The sequence below is a fragment of the Heterocephalus glaber genome, unplaced genomic scaffold (genome assembly GCF_053883595.1).
Source record: "Heterocephalus glaber isolate CG9 unplaced genomic scaffold, H.glaber_assembly_v1.0 deba00001600, whole genome shotgun sequence".
Lineage (NCBI taxonomy): Eukaryota > Metazoa > Chordata > Mammalia > Rodentia > Bathyergidae > Heterocephalus > Heterocephalus glaber.
In genome coordinates this window covers 15872765-15895652 of record NW_028258372.1, presented here as the reverse complement: position 1 = coordinate 15895652, position 22888 = coordinate 15872765, and the positions used below count along the sequence as shown (strand labels likewise).

Genomic DNA, 22888 nt, shown 5'->3' with positions numbered 1-22888 from the left:
GAGGGTTTTCTGGGGTTTTTTGTATAGGGGATTCAACTCGGGACCTTGCACTTGCGAGGCAGGCAGCAGAACCACTGAACTAAATCCCCTGCCCTCTACAAAGTTTTTGTTGGTTATCATGGACAACTTTTGAGTACAGATACTGGTAATGGTCACACAATATTGTGTACATTTAATATCACTAAACTGTGTATTTATGAAAGGTTAAGATGAAGTTTTGCTACGTACATTTTATAATAAAAAGTCACTGCAAAAGAACTGATTATTCTGCGCCCTTTTATTCCTGCAGTTCACCAATGATAAACTCATTATGTGTTCTTACCTACATACCTCTGAAAGACACAGAGAAGCTTGGATAATATACATAGCTAAATTCTAAAACAACTTTTAAAAACATAAAAATATTACTTTAAATATTGTGGAACACATTTTAACAAAAATATAAGATCTAGAAAGAGTAACTGAACTTAGACAATAAAGATTAGAACTCAATGATAATCTCACTTCATCAAGAACTAATTTTTCCATAAACATGAAGAAAAAGCCTACAGACCCAGGACTCTGAGAGGCAGGCAGAGGCAAAGAAGACTGCAAGTTTAAGGCTAGCCTGGGCAATTCAGAGATTTAGCAACACCCTATCACAAAAGCAAGGTAGGGTATGTAGTTCAGTGCAAAGGCTCTAGGTTCAATCCCTAGTACTGAGGAAAAAGAAATATTCAACTTTTCACCTTTGCAGTGCATCTTTGAGATCAAACCTAAATTACAGAAAAACTCCCAGTAACAAGGTTGTCATTTACAGTGATTTTGTTTCCACAAACTAAATTAATCAAATATTTAAGATCTGCAACTTTTACTGAGTTAAACAAGAAAATTTCTAGTAATTCATACACTTCAAAACCTCACAAAAATATTGTTGTATTTTCCCATTATATCATATCCCTCTCATATCTTCATTATTTGATGTTATGGAGCAAGATATTTACATATTCTGCCCAAATTTAACTTAAACAAAATCTCCTACAAACTTTCAGAATATTAACTGGATATGTGATGTTTTTTACATTTCACTCTCAAACTGCCCTACATCACTGTTAAAAATTAAATGACTTTGGGCCAGGGATTTAGCTCAATGGCACCGTGCCTGCCTCGCAAGCACAAGGTCCTGAGTTCAATTCTTGGAACCAGAAAAAAAAAATTGAATGACTTTGTTTTTTCTAAGTTTGCTCTTTTTTTTTCTAAGTTTGTCAACTATGACTGTCTTGGAGTACCTACAACATTTTGTGTCTGTGTCTGATTATTTCAGTTCAAGATTCTAACATAATATGGATAAGGCCACGGTCATGGATTTGACCTTTGGCATGTCATTTGCTTTAATTCTACACTCCTGTCCTTCCCTCATTCACTTGGAAATATGTTATTAATCAAAAAAAGTGCCACTGGAAAAATAACTCAGTATCTCAGTGTCTTATAGCATTAGGACTCTAAGAGAATTCATAAGTAATATCAAGAAACTACATGAAAGATAAGCTTTAAGTATGTTAAAAGATGCAATACAGCATTAGCACTTAAATTATGAGGTAATTTTCATATACTAATGGCAGGAATTGCTTTCTAGAATGGTTGCACCAATTTGGCACTAACTAAACCTCAAACTGTTGAGAATATTTTATATTCTTCCAGGAATTCAGTGTAAGAAAAAAGTCAAAAGCTTAGTTCAAAGATGTGTGCACAAAAACAATCAATAAACTATCAACATAAAATTTTTGAAAATATGTATAACAATTAAATAAGTTTTATTAAACTAGTCACTAACAAATTATATTTTCATATTCTAAAATCTCAGTAATAAAGCAGTGTCATTGGCATGCGAATATAAAGAGACCAAAAGAACAGAACAGAAAATCTTAAAATAAACCAAAAGATAAAGGGCAAAGTAGTATAGGATGGAAGAAATAATCATAAACCAGTGGAGAAAATAGAGATTATTCAAGAAATGATGTTGGGACAACTGAAACATTATCTTTTTAAAAATGAAATTAGATCTAGATTTCATATCTTATACTAGAATGCATTCCAAATGGATCAAAGATTTTAATATAAAAAATGAAACCAAAGAAATACTAGACAAATCAAGAGAGAATTATTTTATAAACCTGAAGTAGGAAAGACCATCCTAAATATGATGTAAAACCAAAAGCTTTTATAAAAGAAAAACCATTCAAATAGAATATATTCAACTACATAAGAATAACTGCTTCATGGGAGGTAAGAAAACACTACAGGAAAAAGCAAAAAACAAATGAAAATACCAGTAATTCATGCAGATAAAGGGCTCTTCAATATACTGGATCCCTACAAATCATAAAAAGACCCAACAATCCAATAAAAATGGGAACAGAATATATACAGTTCACAGAAAAAGACATAAGTAATGGCTCTTGAACATGAAAAGATGTTCAATCACAATGTAAGAGATATGAAAAATAAAAATTAAACTAGGACATTTTTACCTTTCAGATTATCTGTTTTATATATACAACTTCCTGTGTGGGGAGAAGACAAGCACTCTCATATATTGCTGATAAAATATAAATAGGTACAACCTCTGAAGAAAGCAATTTGGCAATATCTTTTAAAATATATACCTTCACTTGGCAATTCTAATTTTATGAATTTTTCTTACAAATAGTCTTGTACACAAGCAAAATGACTTATAGTCAAGATTATTCACTGTAGCATCACTTTAACAGTAAAACTTAAGACTGATTAAATGAATTTTGATTCATCCAGATATTATGCATCCATAAAAAGAATGAGGAACTTCTTCACAAACCAACCACAATATCTATTCAAACATATTAATAAGTTCAGGGTAGGGGTAAAGAACTTAAGGTACAGATGAAATCAATACTTATAATAAGTTAGCATATGTATAAAAACAAAGAAATACACATAAACAGTAAAAATCTGTACTATTAATGCAGATAGAAAGCAAATAAAAACTGGCTCCAAAGTCCCAGAACTGACCAACTGGTTCCAGTCATTTCATTAACCTTGCAAAAACATAACCCTGCATTTTTTAAACTTAATTTCTTGGATATCATTTATGGCAAGTTTTTACATATCTATCCATTCCTTTGCTTTTTTGTGGATCGAATAGGTATGGAAGGATACATAAAAATTTCAAGTATGTATTAATTGTGTGGAGACAATGAATGCCTACTAGAAAGAAGGCAAGGGGGAGACACACAGAGGTGGGGAGAGAGACATATCATGGAGTATCTTTTTATGCTCTCAAATTCTTGAAACAACAGATTACCTGATTTAAAAAATAAATTATGGTGGCAGACACCTGTAATCCCAGGACTTGGGAGGCTGAGGCAGGAAAACCTTGAGTTCAAGACCTGCCTAGGCTACATAGCAAGTTCAAAGATAGCTTGGACTATGTAGCAAGACCTAGTCTTAAAAAACACTAGTCTCAATGGGCCGGGGATTTAGCTCAGTGGTTCCATCGCTTGCCTTGCAAGCGCAAGGACCCAAGTTCAATCCTTGGTACCCAAACAAACAAACAAAAAATACTAGTCTCAAAACAAAACCAAAAAAATGTATCTTTGAAAAAATTTTAATGTTTAACAAAATGATAAAATACACTGTTGAAAGAAAAAAAACAGGATATAAAATAAAAGCAACATGATATCAAATATGTATAACATATACAGAAAAGAATAAAATATTAGTTATCTCAGAGGCAGAATTATAGGCAATTTTAAAGTTCCTTAGATTTTCCTAAATTTTAAATTCTTTTACCTTAACAGATTATATTCATAATTTTTAAAAATATATTAATATTTAATGATATGAATCAAGAAGATTAGAAATTAAAGGGGAAGGTAGTATGTTATTAAGTATTAGCCGGAATTCTAAGCATCATTCATACATGAAACATACATATTTCCTTAAAACAATCAAGGCATGAAGAAGTTATGGTTAAAGGCCTTAGGAAAACAGATGAAAAATATCTCATTTGTCCTCCAGTCTGCCTTAAGGATCACTTGAGATTATTCTCATGCTCTTACTCTGTGGATGTTTTATTCATTTTTGTTTTCTGTTACCTAGGTAATGGTACTTCCAGCATTTCCCTTAAAGACTGTGAAACTAGCTATCTGGTATTTCTCACTGTTGAGTTTTTCTGACCTTCGGCTTTAAAAGGCCATCTCCCAAAGGGAAAGCAGCAAGATCTACAAGCTAAATCAGGAGGCTAAGGAATCTGAGGTTAAGAGTTCCAATCCTGGCAAATTGTGGAATTTGTCTCCAATTTTGGAAATAACTTTCCTGCGTCAGTTTCTTTAATGAGGAAAACTAAAGGATTTTTCTGAAAAGTATTCAAGACTACTGACTTCAAAGTTTTGTTTTAATTTTTCACACTATTCTTCCGAAATTTGTATTTTCTCGCCTTATGTAAAATATATTCTTCTCTAAATTTTCATTCTCCCAGTCAATATCTGCAAGTATTACCAAATCCTTAGACTCAGAGATAGTAGGAAAAGATATATTTAGAAAGCCCACTGAAAATGGCACAATGTGAACAGAACTCAAGCAAGATTGAAGATAATTTATGACGAAACAAAAATTCATTCAGGATCTAAACTGGACCCTTAGCAACAAAGCAAATGAAAACAATTAATTAATGTAACTACTACTTGGTCAGGACAAGCACAACACAATCTCCTAACATCTGAATCCAGCTGTAGAGCTAAGATGATAAAGTCTATATCATAGTCTAGCAAATAAAGTTTTATTATGCCTTCATGGATTTATTTAGTTATTAACTGTATATTTACTAACACCATTGCATAAGACTCAGGACTCCTCTTTTCCTTTCTATTTATCACACACTTTTTAATGGTTGCCTTCTGACTAGAAAATAAACTATATTTGCAGAGTGCTCTACCTACTGGCCTTGAGAAGTACTCCATAGCCTTTGGGGAAGAAAGGTGTTTTTACAAACATCAGAGAGCAATTATCCTCTTCCAAGACAAGGTGAAGCAATTTCTGTCTTCAGTACACTTCAAACTCCTCCTCCTGTTTAACAAGACCAAACACCTCTCTCCTTACTTAAATGTCTTTCCAATAGGGAAGGACAAGGGAGCAACACCTAAATTTTTTCTGGATTAACTCAGTCATTACTTGAATGCTTTTTTTTGTGGTTCATCTACTTAAAAGATGGTCAAATCATTTTGTGTTACTGAAGTGAGTACTGCAATTACATAAACCCTCTGCTTCAACTTACCTCATTTTTCTTTCTAATGAAACAAAGCCTCAGAAACCACTGTTTTGCCACTATTTCTTTGGTAATCTCAGTCAAGCCTACTTTATCATGCGAATTCCTTTTCTTTTCCTTAGCAAATCACAGAAATGTATTTCATTCAACACAGGCAATAGGACATAACTATACACTTTTTTAAATTGTGCATGTAAGTAATCCTTATAAATAAGTAATCCTTATAAATAAATTATTCTCAAACAGGGGCATTCTAAAGCTTTTGGGGTTTATGTCAGAAAATTGGTACAGATCCTCAATTACAAAGCTTTTTTTATAAATTCTATGGCAGTAATATCTGACCTGCACTGACATAAAGCTATTTATAGTCTTTATGCCACTTACTGTGAATATTCACTTCTTTAACTGCAGAAATATTAATGTGACTGATTCCTGGTTGTAACTCCAGACACCTGGTTGTAGTTCCAGTTTATGTGACTCTATGTATACCATATTCATTTAGTAAAATCAAGACATTTTTAATTCTGTAACACTCTAGTCCAAATGGTTTTGAAAAAGAGATTGTGGGTTTATAATCTGAATCAATGAACAATATTTTCATTCTTTGCAAATCAAACAGTAATTAAATCAACATGATAGGTAGAATGTGCAAAGATATTATTAAAAGAAACTTGTCCTCATCTATAAACATTAATAAATCGCACAATAAAAATGAGACACACAAAAGGAAGGAAAATGACACTAATTTAATTTAAAATAATTTAAAAACAGTATGTGCCTAGACATTGTTGGAAGTTCTCTCTGATTTCAATGCACATAAAATGTATTTGGAAATCATGGACAACTAAAGTGTCAACATTGAAAGTCTACAGCACATCCTAAGTACTGAACTCAAGATTCAGATTTTGAGTAATTCTAAAATATTATTTCTCATTTGCAAAGGTTCAATTAACAGAGCTGAGGAAATTAAAACATTTACGAATGTTTGTGGACATATTAGATACATATTTTCAGATTTTGTTCTAGCAATCAATTAGCTAGAATACACAAAACTTCAGTCTTGGTTGAACAATTTTACCCATCTATATACTATTACAAAACAGGGTGCATATTTAAGAGATGTAAGAATGAGTGATTAAGAATATTCAAAGTTAATTACATTAAGAACATTCTGTATAAGGCCAGTGAGTTAGTCACTTCTAATTCATACTGGGCCAAAATGAAAAACCTTCCTGGACTCATTACTGATTGAAACATTTTAAATAAATACAGAAACATATTCTCTAGAAATAAAATATAGCAATCTCATCCTTTGTCTTAATTCCTGAAGCATAAACAATATCATATACTACAACCAAATAAGACTTCCATCTCATCAGCTCATATCCAGTTCATGAGAAATTCTTATCAAATTCCACTGTCACATATCTGGACTTAGGTGATACTTGATGCAGTATGATTAATTTCCTTTTCTTGTATTTGCTGAAATAGCACCAGCCTTTAGAAACTTTTCAGCAGGTCTCTTTGTCATCAATAAACAATGAGATGTACACTAGCTTAATGATGTTTATGGTATTCATTTTATTAGCTGAATAGTATAAATCCTAATGATACTATTAAAATACAAGCTTTTTGGAAACACCCCAATTGCCCATCAACTGGAGACTGAATAAAGAAGATGTGGTTTTTTTATAAAATGGGGTACTACTCAGTCATAAAGAATGAGAAATTAGAGACATTTATTGCTAAATGGATGCACATTGAGGCCATACTCTTAAGTGAAATAAATAGGACACACAGGTGTAAATACCGAACAGTTTCTCTGGTGTGAGAAACTAAAAGTGTAAATAAGGATCAAAATGTATAACTGATAATGTGAAATAGGAAGAAAAGATCTAAAGGGGAAGGGGAAGTGGGAGGGGAAGGGGAAAGAAAAGAAGGGAATGGAATTAATATGAGAAAAGGAAAAAATGGAAACAAAGTCTCTGTAAATAGGGAGGGCAGGGGAATGGGAAAAATAAGAACCAAGATACATCATATGTAAAGGTACAAGTTCCCAATGATGAATGTAACAGTACTGTATACCTAAACTGGACCAATAAACTTCAGGAGAAAAAAAAATACAAGCTTTTTTTTGAACCTTTATTATGTTAATTATACTTCCCCTCTAACTCTCCAAAAGCTTATCTGTGCACATTCTTACAGGGTTGTTGTACCAATGAGTAGAGCTCCACTGCAGGCAATCCTAGAGACAAGTATCTTAAATTTCTCCCAGAGTGTTCTGCCTGCTGTCCATTCACGGTAAAGTAGTTAATTTTAATGTTCTCATTGTTTACCAGAAACCACAGAGAGTAAGGCTGCCTTTGCCACTCCCGTTTCCTTTTGCTAGGCTGCTGAGCTTTTTTAGCCAATTGACTTTGCTTTGAGGCTATAAATATCTGAAAAATGTTCTGCATTTGATGCTCTTGGATTTTGGATCCATATTTAGCTGTTCGTGGCATGCCTTTATTTAAGCTACTCTACCACCCATAACATCAGTCAGACAGATCTAGATGGTCAAAGAACACATAGATCAACATTCAACTGACACTGACTTCACTATGAGCAAGGTACCAATCTGTTACACAAGGTAACGGTGAAAGGAGTAGCAAAACAGGAATACAATGATAAGCAAAACAGACTCCCTTATATGAAAAATTTTAGTCTGATGGGCACAACTCATTATAATACTGGAATAAAACAAATGAAATGTTTTTACAACTAAAAGAAAATGAAGGTCAGGATAGCATAAATTTTTTCTCTTAGCTGTGTCTCAAAAATGTGCTTGTGTTTTAAACATAGATCCACCTATTATAAAGCTCTAAACACATTCCAAAGAAGTTTTCCAAATCATGGCAACACACAAAGCTCTGGAGATACTGATACAGACATAGAAATAGAGATAGGGATAGAGACAGATATAGAGCTACAGCTAGGAATAGAGTTAGAGACAGAGACAGAGACAGAGATAGATTATCAAAGAGCCAAACTTGTTAACACCAATGTAAAAACAGTGCCATCTTCAAATTTTTTGAGGCAAATTAAGAAAATATTGTTGCTAAAAGTTTTTGTTAACATATTCCCAGAAAAAGGGTTACTTTTGTTGTTGTTTGTTTCTATAATGATTCCAAAGAGAAGCATATTGTAGAGGATGTGGGCTGTAGCCACCAGCCCTTAGTACAGCTCCTTATTACACCCTCTTTAAAACCCAGAGGACTATTTGAGAAGTCTCCAAGCTGTATGAGCTAGACCTAAGCAACATCCCCATCCCCAACTTCCTGTCTTGTGAAAACATTCCAAGCAAATACTGTACTGTATACATCTGAGTGGACATTCCTTCCTCCAAAACTCAGTTTACTGATCTTTTGATGAAAGTGCTCCCCAAAATTCCCTGACAATCATAACTGAAATGCATCAAAATAAGGGACTGATCCAATGACTAACTCCAAAAGTCAGGATGGAATTTTAGGCCAAGTTGTAGGTAAATAATGGAACAAGCCACAAAATCAGCCAATTTTAAAGCTCAAAGGGCTCACCAATATCAATTACTCCAGATTCCACATTTCACACAGAAACCTAGAGCCAATGAAGTAAAATTAAGACTACTCACCCAAAGTTACACAATCTGTGGCAAAGCTAGAACGAAAACTCAGGTTCTCAACCTCCAGTTGCATTCTCTAGCTTCCTAATTTCTTGATTTCTTTAAAACATATTAGAGTACACTCATCCAAATCTCTTTAACTTGTGTAGAATCCAGATGATTCAAGACAATCAGAGTCTTGAATACACAAAACAGACCAATAAATAAATCAATCCAAGAAAAGCAAAAACCAGTATTCTCAAATCAATTTTCCACATTCTAATATTTTTACTTCAAAGTTTTAAAAAAAATTATAGACAAATTTAAAAACTAGCTAAGAAAATAGTGAAGAGTCATTCAGAATGTTCTGGAATATTTATACCAAACTTAAAGACAACCAAGTAGCCTCCAGGATAAGCTTCCTTACAGGAAGGAAAACTGCAGTAAACAGTAAATAAAAACAACTTCTGCTTAATTGATAAGGGATGACAAAAAGTGATGACGCAATGGCAATGCTGTACCTTGGCACAGAAATGTGCCATATATATGCATTTGTGTGTAAATATGTGTGTATAACAATTACTCCATATTCCACATTTTATGTAGAAACTTAGAACCAGGAAGTTAAAAGTACTGTACTCACCCAAAATTAAACCAAGTTACGGCAAAACCAGAATGAAAACCCAAGGTCTCAACCCCTACTTAAATGCTACAGACAAGGTTCCCAATTTCTGGATTTCTTTAAAGCATGTTGGATGGATGTGTGTGTGTGTGTGTGTAAACATGTTACACATATAACAAATCATGCCCTGCAACAGACTATAAAAAAACAATAACATATTTATATGGGTTACATGCAAACAATAGTTAACATAAGGTCTGAAAAGCTCAGAATTTTAGACACTGATATATTGAATTATCATTTATTCTTACAATAACATGATCCTATCTAACATCATATAAAAACAATATGCTAAAGAAGTCTGTAAGGATAAGAAATCAAATAGAAAAATGTAACCACAGTATACGTAGCTCAAACTCATTTCAGAGTCTCATCAATCTCTGTTATAAGCAACCAACTAAATAGGATTAGTAGGCAGATGGAAAATTATGCTCCAAAATTTTAAATCTGATCTACTGGGAATAAACTGGGTAACCTCGTATCACTTCCCACTTCATTGCTTTAATTACTCCAGTTAAACAAAATAATGCTGAAAAACACAAACACCCAACAAAACACAAAATGGTACGTACATAAATTCGTAGAACTGGTTGTAAGAAGAGTTGCTGGATTTTTATGATCAAAAGGACCATTAGAGATCATTTAATCCAATCCACTCATTTTATTAAAAAATTAGGGTCAAAAAAAGTGCCTAATTTGTCTCAAATCACTTAGCTACTTAGCAGCGGAACTGAGCCAAGAACTCAGAAGTCTGGACTCGAAGTTCAGAGATCTTTGCAACAATGATGGACAGTGATGGATATGAAACCAACTGAACTATTCAGAAAGAAAACTTCTAGGCCATGGTCACTCTTGAATGGTAAACATAAACTCTATTGAGAAAGATGAGAGCAAAACATAATGTTCTTGACCACCACAGACTTAGATGCATGTGACTGCAGGATAACATCCAACACTGTGTGGATCCCAGGTGCTTCAAATTTGCCATCTCACATTCAGACACATTACTAATGTCTTTTGTGGTCATGTGAGCTAAGTGATAAACATCTTGCCATTTCAATATTTTCGAAAGCCACAGCTAAACCCTGAATACCAGGCTATAAATTCGTGGGCTATGAGTTTTCAAAAACAGTATGGTTTTAATGCTGCCACAAGTCTCACCCTAATAGAATATCATCATTCAGTTTTAATTAAAAAGGCGGTTACTAGGAATGCAGAGAGGGAAAGTTTTAGTGTGTTCATCACTTTTAACCTGCCGAGTGGCAACTCAGTCACTTTACAAAGAAAACCAGGAACAGTACGCAATCTAAAACAATCCACACATATTGGAATAAGTGGTTACCTTTGGAGAGTGAAACTCAGGAAGAGGTATAGATAAGTCTGTCCCCACCAAATGAATAATTTGGGTTTTAGTGTACTTTGCTTTTTGTTTTTCTCGTTCATTAGCTTATCCTCCGCTAGGCTTTTTCATACATCTTCATTTCCAGTCTTGCCTCACTCAACAACAGAAAGAGATGAAACTCCATTCACTGAATTTTCATAGCGTTTTCAATCATACCTTCTTGAAGGTGGTTGGCGGTTCCCTTGAAGTAATCACCTGAAATTTTTGTCAGGATAGACCAACTTCATAAACTCACTACGGGTGCCTGAGGAGGTAGGTCCAAAAAGGACTACACTGGCTCACATTTCTACCCAGGTGCTAATCTGAAGAAACTTGTCGGAAATGCATGCCCAGAACAAAAAGGGACGTGGGAAGCTGACTCAGGATGGATGGAGACTAGGAATGGGAAACGAAGACTATAGAATGCGTGTCAATCCAAGCACAGACAAGAAACACCAGCCTTTAAGACGGCCTGCGGTCCTTACCGTACACCCGGACCCAGCTCTGTTGCTGGCACACGGACTCCAGGAGGATTCGATCCAACATGCCACCGGCCACGGCTCCACTGACTGGGACAACCGCTTCCAGATCCTCCGGGGGCAGAGGCGAGTCGGACTCCAGCCCCGCGAACATCTCCGGCCAGGACAGCGCCTCTGCGGCTCCTCCGGACGACGGGGAGAGCTCCATGGTGTCCGGGAGGGACGAGGCGGCCGATGGGCGCTCTGTCTGCGGGAAGGGGAGGAGGGCGCAGCAGCGGGGGCGCGGACGCCGCTCACCTCCGTCCCCGCCGCCCACCGCCAAGGGCTGGGCGCCGCAGCCCACCTTCAGCCAGAGGGAGGGACCCCAGCCGGGCGGGCGTGGGTCCGGGCTCAGGTGCGGTCCCTCCCGGGAGGGTACGCTCACCCTCCCGCCCCTTCGGAGCCGCCTTCCTGAGCGCCCGCCGGCGTCTCCCGCGGTAGGACCAGGCTCGCGCCGGAGAGGGCGCCGGGCCGGGCAGGGCTGGGCTTGGGGGCGTCGCCGCCAGGGGCCGCCCCCTCTGACCGGCTCCCGAAGCCGCCGCCTCAGGGACTCCGAATGCCGGCTCTCAGCCTAAGGGGGGCGGTAGCCCCTGGCTGTTTCCCGCTAGTCCTCAGCACCTGGCTCCGGTATGAGCCGGCCCGCCCCTCTAACTCTCAGGCCAGGGCTCCGGCCGTGGCTCCGGCTCCCACTTGGCTGAGGGTCCCACAAGCCCGGCAGCCGCGGCGCTGGCGGCGACCGGCGGCATCCCAGGGTGATAGACCGGAGCAATCGAGGGCCGAGAGCCTGGCCGCGTGTGCAATCGAGTAAAGAAGCGGAGGAAGAACTGCTCCCAAAGGCAGGAAAAATCGGGCACCGAGTTATTCATCTGACCGGGCCCCGCCCACTTTCCAAAAGCCTACTCTGGGACAGCCTGGCAGTGCGTGGTCTGGTTCTCCAGAGCTGTAGCTCACTTTAGAGACGGCCTGGGAAGGCGGGGAGGAAAAGGGGTGCGGGAAATTTAAAAGGGAAGGAAAAGAACTTCCTTTTCTTCTCATCCGCTTCCTATTTATTTATTTATTTCTGGAACACTTCTTTCTTATTGGACGAAGAGACGGAAGAGATTGCTTCATTTTACAGTCACCCTAGAAACGCCTCCGTCCTTCTCAGAAAGGAGAGTTGGCAGCGGGTCTGGCTGGCATTGTGGGATCTGTACAGGATCCGCTCTTTGCTCCCGGTCCACGCCGAAGCTGTCATCGGCTTAGAATAGCGGTTAAGAAGTGTGGTGTGGATGGATGGACGGACCTACCACACGAAAAGCTCAGAAGCCCAGTAATATTAAGCAAACACCTTTTTTTTTTTTTTTTTTGCCTTTGATCTTTGTGCAATATGTTGGCTTTTTCCCCCCTCTGATATCACTTGTGTTTTATTTTTTATTTGTAGAATGTCTCCATCCTTAACCTTAACTTGACTTTTATATGCACCCATTGCTCCTCTGCACAGAGTGGTGTACAAGGTAACATTTTAGTTTTCTGGTTTTGTGGTATATTGGTGTGTTTTCGGCTTATCAAGTAAGTGCTAAAAGGATACATTTTGTGATTCTCTACCAACTCTTACTTTGAGTAATAGAATTTCAAACAAGAAGTGTCCTAAGTGATAATCTCATCCTGCTTCTTGTATCACAGGTGAAGAAAACAGGAATAGCCAGGTTGCCTGGCAAATCAGCCATCAGTACAGATAGATTTGTACTGTCTGAATGATACTGATTGCTTCAACTTTTCCTTCAAGAATCCTTTGTGATTAAGTTTGTTGATCTGTTGCTTGGTGATATGTTGGAGGGATCTTTTCCAATATTTACAACCTTGCTTGCTTACAATCTGACTACACAGTCAGTCTTCCAAGTCTAAACTATCATGTGCTTTCATGAATTTAGTGTTGAAGCCAGGAAGCTAAGGGCTCAGCACTGAGGAGAGCTACAGCATTTTCTTTTATAATAAGCTACAGTTGATGTCTTGGTAACGTAAATCAGAGAGTAAATGAATAACAGGCATCAGATGTACAAATTTGAGTTTTACTTTCTCAGTCAATATATAAAGAATTTATTTACCAAAGCCATTATCTCAAAAGCAGCAGTAGCAGTACCATATGAAATACAGATTTTTTTTCTTCCAAACTTGTTCTCCCAGTGGCATTACTGTATCTGTTCTTGGGCTGAAGAAAAAGCCTCTGCCAACCCCCAGTAATCCTACTTTCTTAGTAATCCTATTTTCTTCATCCTGACCACTAAGTACTAAATACTAGTCCCTACTTCATCTCCCCATCCTGACCCCAGACTAGATGCATGTCATAATCTAATTACCAAAGTGATATTATGTCTGCAATTTATGTTCATAATTTAAAAAGAAAATGTTTTCACCACCTGAACAATAATTCTATGAGATAAGCAGAACCAATATTTTTTAAGACTCCATTTAGCCAATGAAAGAAATTGAAGCATAGAATTGTATTAAACAAAGTATCTGAACACAGCTAGTTAGTTAACTGAGATTAAAACTCTAATCTTGTAATTTTTTATTTTACCAATGAGTCAGGACTCTGTAAGAGTATTTTTCTTAAGCAGGTGGAATTGTTCTGACATTTGTGAAACAAAAGGTAAACATTTTGTTGTTGTTGTAAAATATTACCATTTAAGAAAAAATATTGAACAACAAAACATAGAAGTTATAAACCAATTTGCATTGCTAGAAGGTGGCTTCTTGGATTTATACCACTGGTATATCCATAATGTAATCCCAAATTTTAATGTGAAGATAAATCCTTGGCTGATAAAGTCATAGTTTACATTGTTGTTTGCAAACAGTCCTTTGTGTATGAAGTACAAAAAAGCTGCAGTTCTACTTAGCCCTCTCCCTTCTTCTTTCTCCCTTCTCTAGAGCTTTGAACACTAATTTCTCAGGGTTGATCTACATAGTTATTGATGTTGGAACACATAACCCCAAGAATCAAACCCAAGATCCAAGACAATCAAAAATTGGGAAACTATGGAGGAGATAAATAAGTTCCATAGTTAAGAGTCTAAAACGCTGACAGCAGTCTGAGATTTCCAAAATAAACAGGTTATTGTTTGTAAGTATACATTACTAATATAAAGGAGGTGTGGGTATTTGGAATTATGACTGTCACAACTGAGGGCCAGATACATGTCCAACTTTCTCCTCTATTCATTTGTCAGAAAACAAACATAAAAGGTTCCCTCTTCATCAAGTCTGTTAACTCGTTTCTTCTAGACCATATAGTCCCTTTAAAATACGTAAACATCACCTCTCACCAGCCTTTCTCCAAAAGAGGTTCATCAGTCTTCGCTTTCTGTATTCCCTCTGCCCTTTGACACAGTTATGTACTACTCTCCCAATTATCTTCTGTAATATGGACCATAGCTGGAAGAAATTAGACATTGCCCAAGATTCTGTTCTGTCTTCCTTCTCCACTAACCTGGTGATCTATGCACTTCCATGATTACATCTCTCACTTGGATACTGTTGACTTTGAGATACCCATCTCCAGCCCCATCCACAGTACTGAGGTCCAGTCAGGAATTTGTAAATGTTGAACAACTCTATCAAGATATGCTTCCTGCACCTCATACCCAGTGCTTGGAAAATAACCTCTTTGTGTTCCCTTTTCCCCTTGCCCAGATACCTTTCCCTTCTTGAATTTCCTTTTTATGTTACTGGAACTAGTAGGTTCTATTTCAGACTTGTGTAAACAAGGAGTTACCTGAGTCCTCTCCCCCACCATAGGTTGCGTAGATCCAACCCTGCTTTCCATTCCTACTGATGCCATCCTAGCTCGGACTTCATTAGCTTTTACTAGCATTAGCTTTTTAGCTATTCTCTTTCCCCTTAGGACTTTATACCTCCAGTTTATCCTACTCTCTGTAGTGGGTGAGTTATCCTAAAGCACAGTTCAGACCAGGTCATATCTCAAAAAACAGCTCTCTGTTGCCTACTGTATAAAATGCATTCTACCCCAACCTTAAAAGTGCTTCCCAAATATGATCCCAAACCACCACTGCGACATAACTCCTTGCCTGTTTTCAGCTAACTGAAATGGCACACTCCAAATATAGGTAACACTTACTAGCCCCCTTGTCACTGCCTAATTCTTTCCTCCACCTAGAATATCCTTTACTCCATCTCTGACTACCAGAAATGAATCCCATCCAATGCCCATGTTCTCCATCAACTCGTTCCCTATTCTCCAAGCTAGTAATGAGCTCAGCCTCTTCTGAGTTCCTATACCATTTGTTCCTGTCTCTCTTTTAGAATCAGCTACAGTATATATTGTGTATATAATCTTTTGTATAATTCTTAGTATGTACTATTGGGTTATAAGCATCTTGAGGGCAGAGACCTTGTATTCATGTCTATCACCCACAATCTCTTTTATATATCAACCCCTGGATGAAAACAGAAGCCAGGAAACAGAGTTTAGACTAAAGGAAAAATGAATGTAAACCTGGTTTTGTTCACAGATGTGTAGAGCTGCAGAAGACACTACAACCTCAGTTTAATGAATTCAGTCATGCAATACTCATTTTCTATCCTGTACCTCTTCATTTTAGAAATGAACATAACTTGCCAAGCAAGATGACCAACACCTGTAATCCCAGCTCCCTGAGGCTGAGGTAGGAGGCTACTTAAGCCTATAAATTTTGTGACCAGCTTAAGCAACATAGTAGGACCTGGTCTCAACAGAAATAAATAAATGAGTAGTAAAACCTAGGTCCAGGAATATGATGTGTCTTCCTCAAGGTCACATAACTAGTGACAGAGGAAGAATTAGAACTCAGATTTGAATCTCAATTCATTAGCCCCATCAAAAAATTGATTCCACCCTTTTCTGTGCTTCTCTAAATAGATATTTTTTTGTTAATGAAGGTTTCCTCCGTAATTTTATTCTTTTACATATTATTTAAGCTTAAAGCATTTGTACCACATTCCTGGCCCCACATATAATTTTAGCAAAATTATACTTTTTTTTTTAACCAAAGGACCAAACAGAGACATCAGAGAAACATCTGGTCTGATTCATCAGGGTAGCAGCAACATTTCTATTTATACATGAGCACAGCCCTATCTTTGTAGCTTTCAGCTGTTGCTCATTGCTCAGTATGTTCCCCTTTTCAACCTTGTCTATCCCTCATCAAGATAGCATCCTGCATCCCGAGTCTTAAACAGAATCTAATGCAACAAAAGAAGATTTATTCTCCACTCCTTAGAAAAGGTCTGTATTTTAAAACTATTTCTGCTTTCTCAATCTCTTTGTTTTATACTGTAAGACGGAAAGCCTCAAGTACTTGAGTGGCTGCCAGTCATTCTACTGCATTCTTGGTAGAAAGAAGCTGGATAAAAAAGCTATGGCATAAATCAAGTTTGGAAGCAGATCAGGTAAAAAGGAAGTGTCCTAAATGGAGGTACTGGGGTTGATGTGGAGAATTTAGGGAGCAGTAACTCTCTTCACAACAACGTTTGATGGTGATTATAAATTAGAAATTGAATGATCTTAGGCAGGCATTGGTCAAAAAAAAGGCTTGGGAATCTGTTTGAGTTTTGTGACTTTTATAGCTGGCCCATATCCTCTAAGAGAAGCCCACTGCTTATACCAACCAGTGACAATATTTTTTGGTAAAGCAGTGGAACAGGCCAGAAACAAACAGATCTCTACCAGTCACTTCTTGGCAAACCTCCTTCAAAATGAATGACCTCACCTCAACGTTCAAGTATAGGAATGCAAAAAGAATAAAAATACCTAGGTGGAACCACAATGGCCTCTGACATCAGGGCCTAATTAAAACCTTCAAAGATCCTAAGTGCTGACAATAATAAGGTGACCCACCCCATGTGATTTTTTAAAAATTGCAGAGTAGTAGGAAAAGCGACAAACTTCTGATTTTCCCCCAGACATAACCACTATGTAATTTGCATCAGAAATGACAAATATCAAACTCTTAAAAGTTTTGTATGCATTTTTGTGTGTTCTTACTTCACCAGTGTCCCAAACACTGTATCTGTTGAGTAATCCAGTTCTGCTTGAAACACACAGTGCCAACCATTTATGAACTAACACAGTGTATGAAGTGGGTAATCTTTAGCAAATTAATTTCTGTGTTTTTTTAGTAACTATAGAGACACTAAGTTACTTCACCCTACACAAGGAAAACAGTTACTTCCTTAGCTTTGTGTTCTAATGAGTCCTCAAAAAATAAAATTAAAAAATCACAGCCCAAAGATTCTAGAGGACAGATTTTTAAAAAATGATGCCATTGTCTTCATGTTACTCTGACAATGATCTAATCATAATCGACCAATATGTGGGGTCTACACTGAATCATTTTCCTTTTGTCTATTGTATACAAAGATGCCAAGATATCACTGGTACTTGCTGGAGGCTAAAACCCTTGTGAATAAAGACAAAAAAATCCAAAATATGTCCCTTGTAAGCTGTCATCTAAATATGTGTAGAGATGATCACATCAGCTCCTGAAATGTCTCCCCATTATCGATCAATACTGATCACTAGTACTGAGAATAAGAAACCTGAAAATTTTGTTTTATCAAAGTTAGAAGCCAGTAGTCAGAAGGTGAGAGCTTGGAATTTAGGATTACTGAGGTGTGAAGTCTGGGAAGGTGAAGGTCACAAAGGTTAAGGAGGTACAGCAATTAGAAAGCTAAAGTACTGGATCTGTTGTTGACACCAAATCCTAAGATAGTGTTAGGAGGCAAAACAAAGAGGGCATCTATGAGTTAGGTTCCAAAGTCTTTAGGTGAAAGAAGAAAAGTGACTAGGACATTGGTTAGTGGCTGAGAAGAAGAAAGGTAGAGGGAACCCATAAGGAAAGAATGAGATTTTAGATGACAGACAGTGATGGGCTGGAAGTAGCAGTGGAGAGTCAATCAAATGCCAAGGCTTGTACTCCAACTCCCTCTACTCTTCAACACAATTTATAGGAGAATGAATAGCGTCAACCAGAGAAATCTGAAAGACGAACACTAGCCTTAATGGAGAGTCCTTCAACTCAAGACAAGGAAAAGAGACTATACTTCTATGAAAAAAAATTTTAAGAAGGTAAATTTATTTATAATGAAATAATTCATCCAAATTGCTGAGTGGAAAGGATGATTACAGAGTTTGTAGTAATAGGCACAAGAAGTGAAAAAAGGGGGTCCATAATAATAGGCAGATGTAAGAAAGTACTAAACCATTGATATAAGAAAGTACTAAACCATTTTAAAAATGAGAACATAAGTGACTAGAAGCATTTCTATGTGCCTTTGTGTCTGGAGTGGTAGCAATCCGCCTAGTTAGGATGAGGGGGCTTTCTCTAGGTTTGTGGCTCAGCCCAGGGGCTGCTTTTCCATCTCATAAGAACTCAGATACATTGACCTCTTCATTTGATCCTGGTTCTTCAGCCTTTTCTAGACTCTTTCAGTTCCATGTCCTGGCTGAGACTATTAACTGCCTGAAGCCCATTGCTAGGGATGTGGTCTGAGTGTTCCCCAAGGATTCATTGTGAATAAAAGCTTGGTTCCCAGGGTAACATTCTTAGGAAGTGGTAGAACCTTTGGGTGAAGCCTAATGGGAGGTCTTTAGGTCACTGGAGGCATGAGGTAGTTCATGTGTGACCACCCCTGGTAGTTGTGAAATGAGTTCTCACAAGGGAATTATAAAAGGAGCAAGCATGGTCTCACCTGTCTTCTCTTTTCTTCTCTGCTCTTGTTCTAGATGTGTTTGTGCCTATATGATCTCCCACCATGATGCGCCACCATCTATTGCCCTCATTGAAAGCCAAAACAGTGTCCTCTCATCAGTCTCCTCATCTTGGACTTTGAACCTCTAAAACTGTGAGCTAAATAAACCTTTTCTCTTTATAAGTTACTTGCCTTTGGCATTTCACTGTAGTAACACAAAGCAAACTAATACAATGCCCTTCCATTACTTTGCACCTGTTCTGCGTAATCAAACCTAGATTATTTCACAGTCTGCTTTTCCTGTTCTTCCTTCTCAAACAACAGGGCTGGAGAAAATTATATGATGTAGAGTCTTGTGCTGTTGCAGATTCTGGCTCAACTGAACCCTCAGAAACTGTATAGATTCCTTAACTTGTCTTTGATCAATTTTCACCAGTAAATATACCTACTTTGTCTTTGTCTTTCTATTCAAGACACAATCAACTCAGAACTCACATTCCTAACAAAAGTTTTCTACCTCCTATTTAAAGGAGAAAACATTGAGGCCACCTTCAACATCCCCATGCCTCTACCATCTTTTCCTCCTCTTTTTCAAAGGTCAAAACTTCCCATTTCTTTCAGGGCTTAAACAATTATTTTCTTTCTTTTTTCTTTCAGCCACACCTTCAACACTGTCCTCCCCTCAGTTCATGTGTTCATCTCTCTTATCTAATCCAAAAGCTTGACTAATGAAGTGCACTGATGTCTGAAACTTTCTTTGAAATGAATCAAATAAAAAACTAGGTGGATGAATGGGTGGATAAATATGTTATAAACCAAATAAAACAAAATGCTGTTTGGAGAATATAGGTGATGGTTACATGGGTGTTCACTGTACCATTCTTTCAGTGTTTCTGAATGTTTAAAAAATGTCATAATAAAAATGTTGAGTGAATAAGGCTTCCAATCCAGTATCTTTCTCCAGCCATCATCCAATCTCTCTTCTTTCTTTCTCCATCTAAACTTTTTTAAAAAGTAGACTATACTCACTACCTGTACTTCCTGTTTATCTCCCAATCACTGTTGTTTTCCTCAGATCTTTAAAAAACATGTTATATATACAGCTGAAGCCCTGTCCCTTTTTGCAGTATTACTAGGGATTGAGCCCAGGAACATGCTACCACTAAACTACATCCCTACCCCTTTTTATTTTCTGAGACAGGGTCTCACTAAGTTGCCCAGGTTGGCCTCAAACTTGGGATCCTCCTGCCTCAGCCTCCCAAGTAGCTGGAATTACAAATGTGCCCACCATACCAAGCATGAAGTCCTCTTTGTACTCCATCTAGTCCTTTTCTCTTCTAACTGCCAACATGTCATCACTCCTAGCTACCAAGACACACCCCTATATGTATCTTTCCCACAGGTATGTATGCATGTATGTATGTATGAAAATCTCTGATTCTTTTCTTCTATTAAATTTTTCTTTTGTGTCTTTCTAAATTTTACATATATGTGTATATATATATTTGCATTCAGTATTTTGTTCTTTTTTTTTCAGTATTGTGCTCTTAAGATTTATCTATGTCAATACTTTTGGACCTAGTACATTCATTTTAACTACTGTGTAGTTTTGTATCATGACTATAGTCCAGCATTACTTTACACATTCTACTATTGATGGTGGTTTCCAGTTTCTCACAATTGCAAACAATAATGGAATGATCATCTTTAAGGCACTTCTCTTTGTGCAAATGTATAAAGGTTTTTCTAGATATATGCCCAGAAATTCAAATAGGGCTTCCACATATTCAATGCTACAAAATATTGGCAAATTACGTTCCATAGTGGTTGTACCAATGTACTTTCCCTTCAGCAGGTGCGAGTTTCTTTCTTCACAGCCTTTCCAGCATTTAGCATTATCAGCTATTTTGTCATTCTCATATATGTGAAAAGTGATCCCATTTTAAGTTTTGCATTTTCCTTTTCAAAAGAGAGGATAAGCATTTTTTTCATGTGTTATTGGAAATTTGAGTTTTACTTCTCTGAATTGCCTAATTTACATTCTTTGACGATTTTTACCCTACTGCATCTGTCTTTTTCTTATTGATTTACAAAAGTTCCCTTGTATACAGACTATACCCTAGTCTTCTGTCAGTTTTTTAAATTCAAATATTTTTCCTACCCTAGTCTTATCTTTTAACATTGTTTGTGGTAACTTTTCTCACATAGAAATTTCAATTTTAATCTATTATCTTCTTATGCTTTGTTTTTTCATCCCTTAAAAATGCTTTCCCTACCCTAAAATCTTGATTATATTCTCCTCTATTATCTTTTGAAAGCTTTATTATTATGCTTTTTCATACTGAAGTCTTTGAGCCACCTGACATTTTTGTGTACACTGGGAAATTAGGATCTATTTTTTCTGTACAAATAATTAATTGATCTAACACCATTTATTTGAATAGTCCATCTTTCCCCCATATACCACATTCTATCTACCAAGTTCTATCTACCACATACCAAATTCTCCTATGTGTTGTTCTCTTTTCTGTTGCATTGGATTATTTATCTATTTATGCTCTGATACCACACTTTCCTAATTCCTCCCTAATCTTGTTTTTCTCTTTCAAATTATCTTGCCTATTTTTGATCCTGAACTCTTCCATGAGCATTTTAAACCTAGCTAGTCAAATTCCACAAAATACCTTATTGGGATTCTGACTGTAAAATGTTAAGTTTTATACATTAATTAGGGAGAATTTTCTCTTTATAATATTGTTTTCCTTCAAGAATATGACATATTTCCTCTATTTTACATTCAGCAATAAAGTTTTTTTTTTTCTGTATAGATCTTAAACTTTTTTTGTTAGATTTTTTTCCTGTGTAAACTGTGGCTTATGTTGTGACTATTCTTTGGGTAATTGTTATTATATTTTCTAATTGTTTATTGCAGCTGTACAGAAGCACCATTGATTCTTAAATATTGTTTTTGTGTCCATCAACCTTGAAGAACTCCCTTATAAGTATTGATAAAATGTCAAAGGATTGTCTTGTATATCTTATTTAATCATATTATTTGCATAATGATTATTAGTTTATTTCTTTGTTTCAATCCCTATACTTTCTTTTCTTGTCTTGCTACATTGGTTAGGACCCCTCAGTACCATATTGAATGGGTATGATATCCATGTCTTGTTCCTGACTTTGAACAGAATGTTTCCATTATTTCATCATTAAATACAGTGTTTGCTATTGTTTTAATATTTAGGATGGTCTGATGTATTCCTAATTTTCTAAGAAGGATATTTTAAAATCATGAAATGATTGTTAAATCTTAGTATGTTTTTACTGTATATATTGAGGTAATCATTTAATTTTGTCCTTTAATTCATATTATAGTGAATTATATTAATAGATTTCAAAACAATAAAATATTCATCTCTGGAATCAAACCTTCCTTAATTGTATTTTCAATGAATTACAAATGTTTTATTTAGTTTTTATGTTTCTATGTTCATATGTGAGACTACTCAATAAGTTTTCCTTCTGGTACTGGCCTTTCCTTGTTTGAATTTTCTCCCTAGGTATCCAAGGGAATTGCATCTAGCTTTTAAAATAAAATCTAAATGGATAGATTTAAAATATTTTCCTTTAAGCTCTATATTACAGCACCCTATGTTACATTTGATGCAATTGATCA

The 22888-nt window shown here is 36.6% G+C and overlaps 1 protein-coding gene and 1 long non-coding RNA gene across 13 annotated transcripts in view; one reads left to right on the top strand and one right to left on the bottom strand.

Annotated features, from left to right (window-relative positions):
• Rasal2 (RAS protein activator like 2) overlaps positions 1 to 12025 on the bottom strand; it is a 330126-nt gene extending 318101 nt beyond the window's left edge. For all 4 annotated transcript variants that reach the window (XM_004853375.3, XM_004853376.3, XM_087194374.1 and 1 more), the window contains exon 1: positions 11449 to 12025. In XM_004853375.3, the coding sequence (XP_004853432.1) occupies positions 11449 to 11650 (202 nt within the window). In that variant the 5' untranslated portion in view covers positions 11651 to 12025. The remainder of the gene's footprint in view (positions 1 to 11448) is intronic.
• A 346-nt stretch (positions 12026 to 12371) lies between these two features.
• LOC110350901 (uncharacterized) lies at positions 12372 to 22543 on the top strand. 9 transcript variants are annotated; one of them, XR_002397833.2, is made up of 5 exons: positions 12372 to 12790; positions 12902 to 12974; positions 14392 to 16744; positions 18469 to 18586; positions 19244 to 22543. It is a non-coding gene; the product is annotated as an uncharacterized LOC110350901 (long non-coding RNA). The 9 variants fall into 9 exon arrangements; XR_015444536.1 differs by having other exon boundaries at positions 12372 to 14584; positions 16083 to 16145; positions 16669 to 16744; XR_015444534.1 differs by having other exon boundaries at positions 12372 to 14584; positions 16083 to 16145; positions 16800 to 18586.
• The last annotated feature ends 345 nt before the right edge of the window (positions 22544 to 22888 follow it).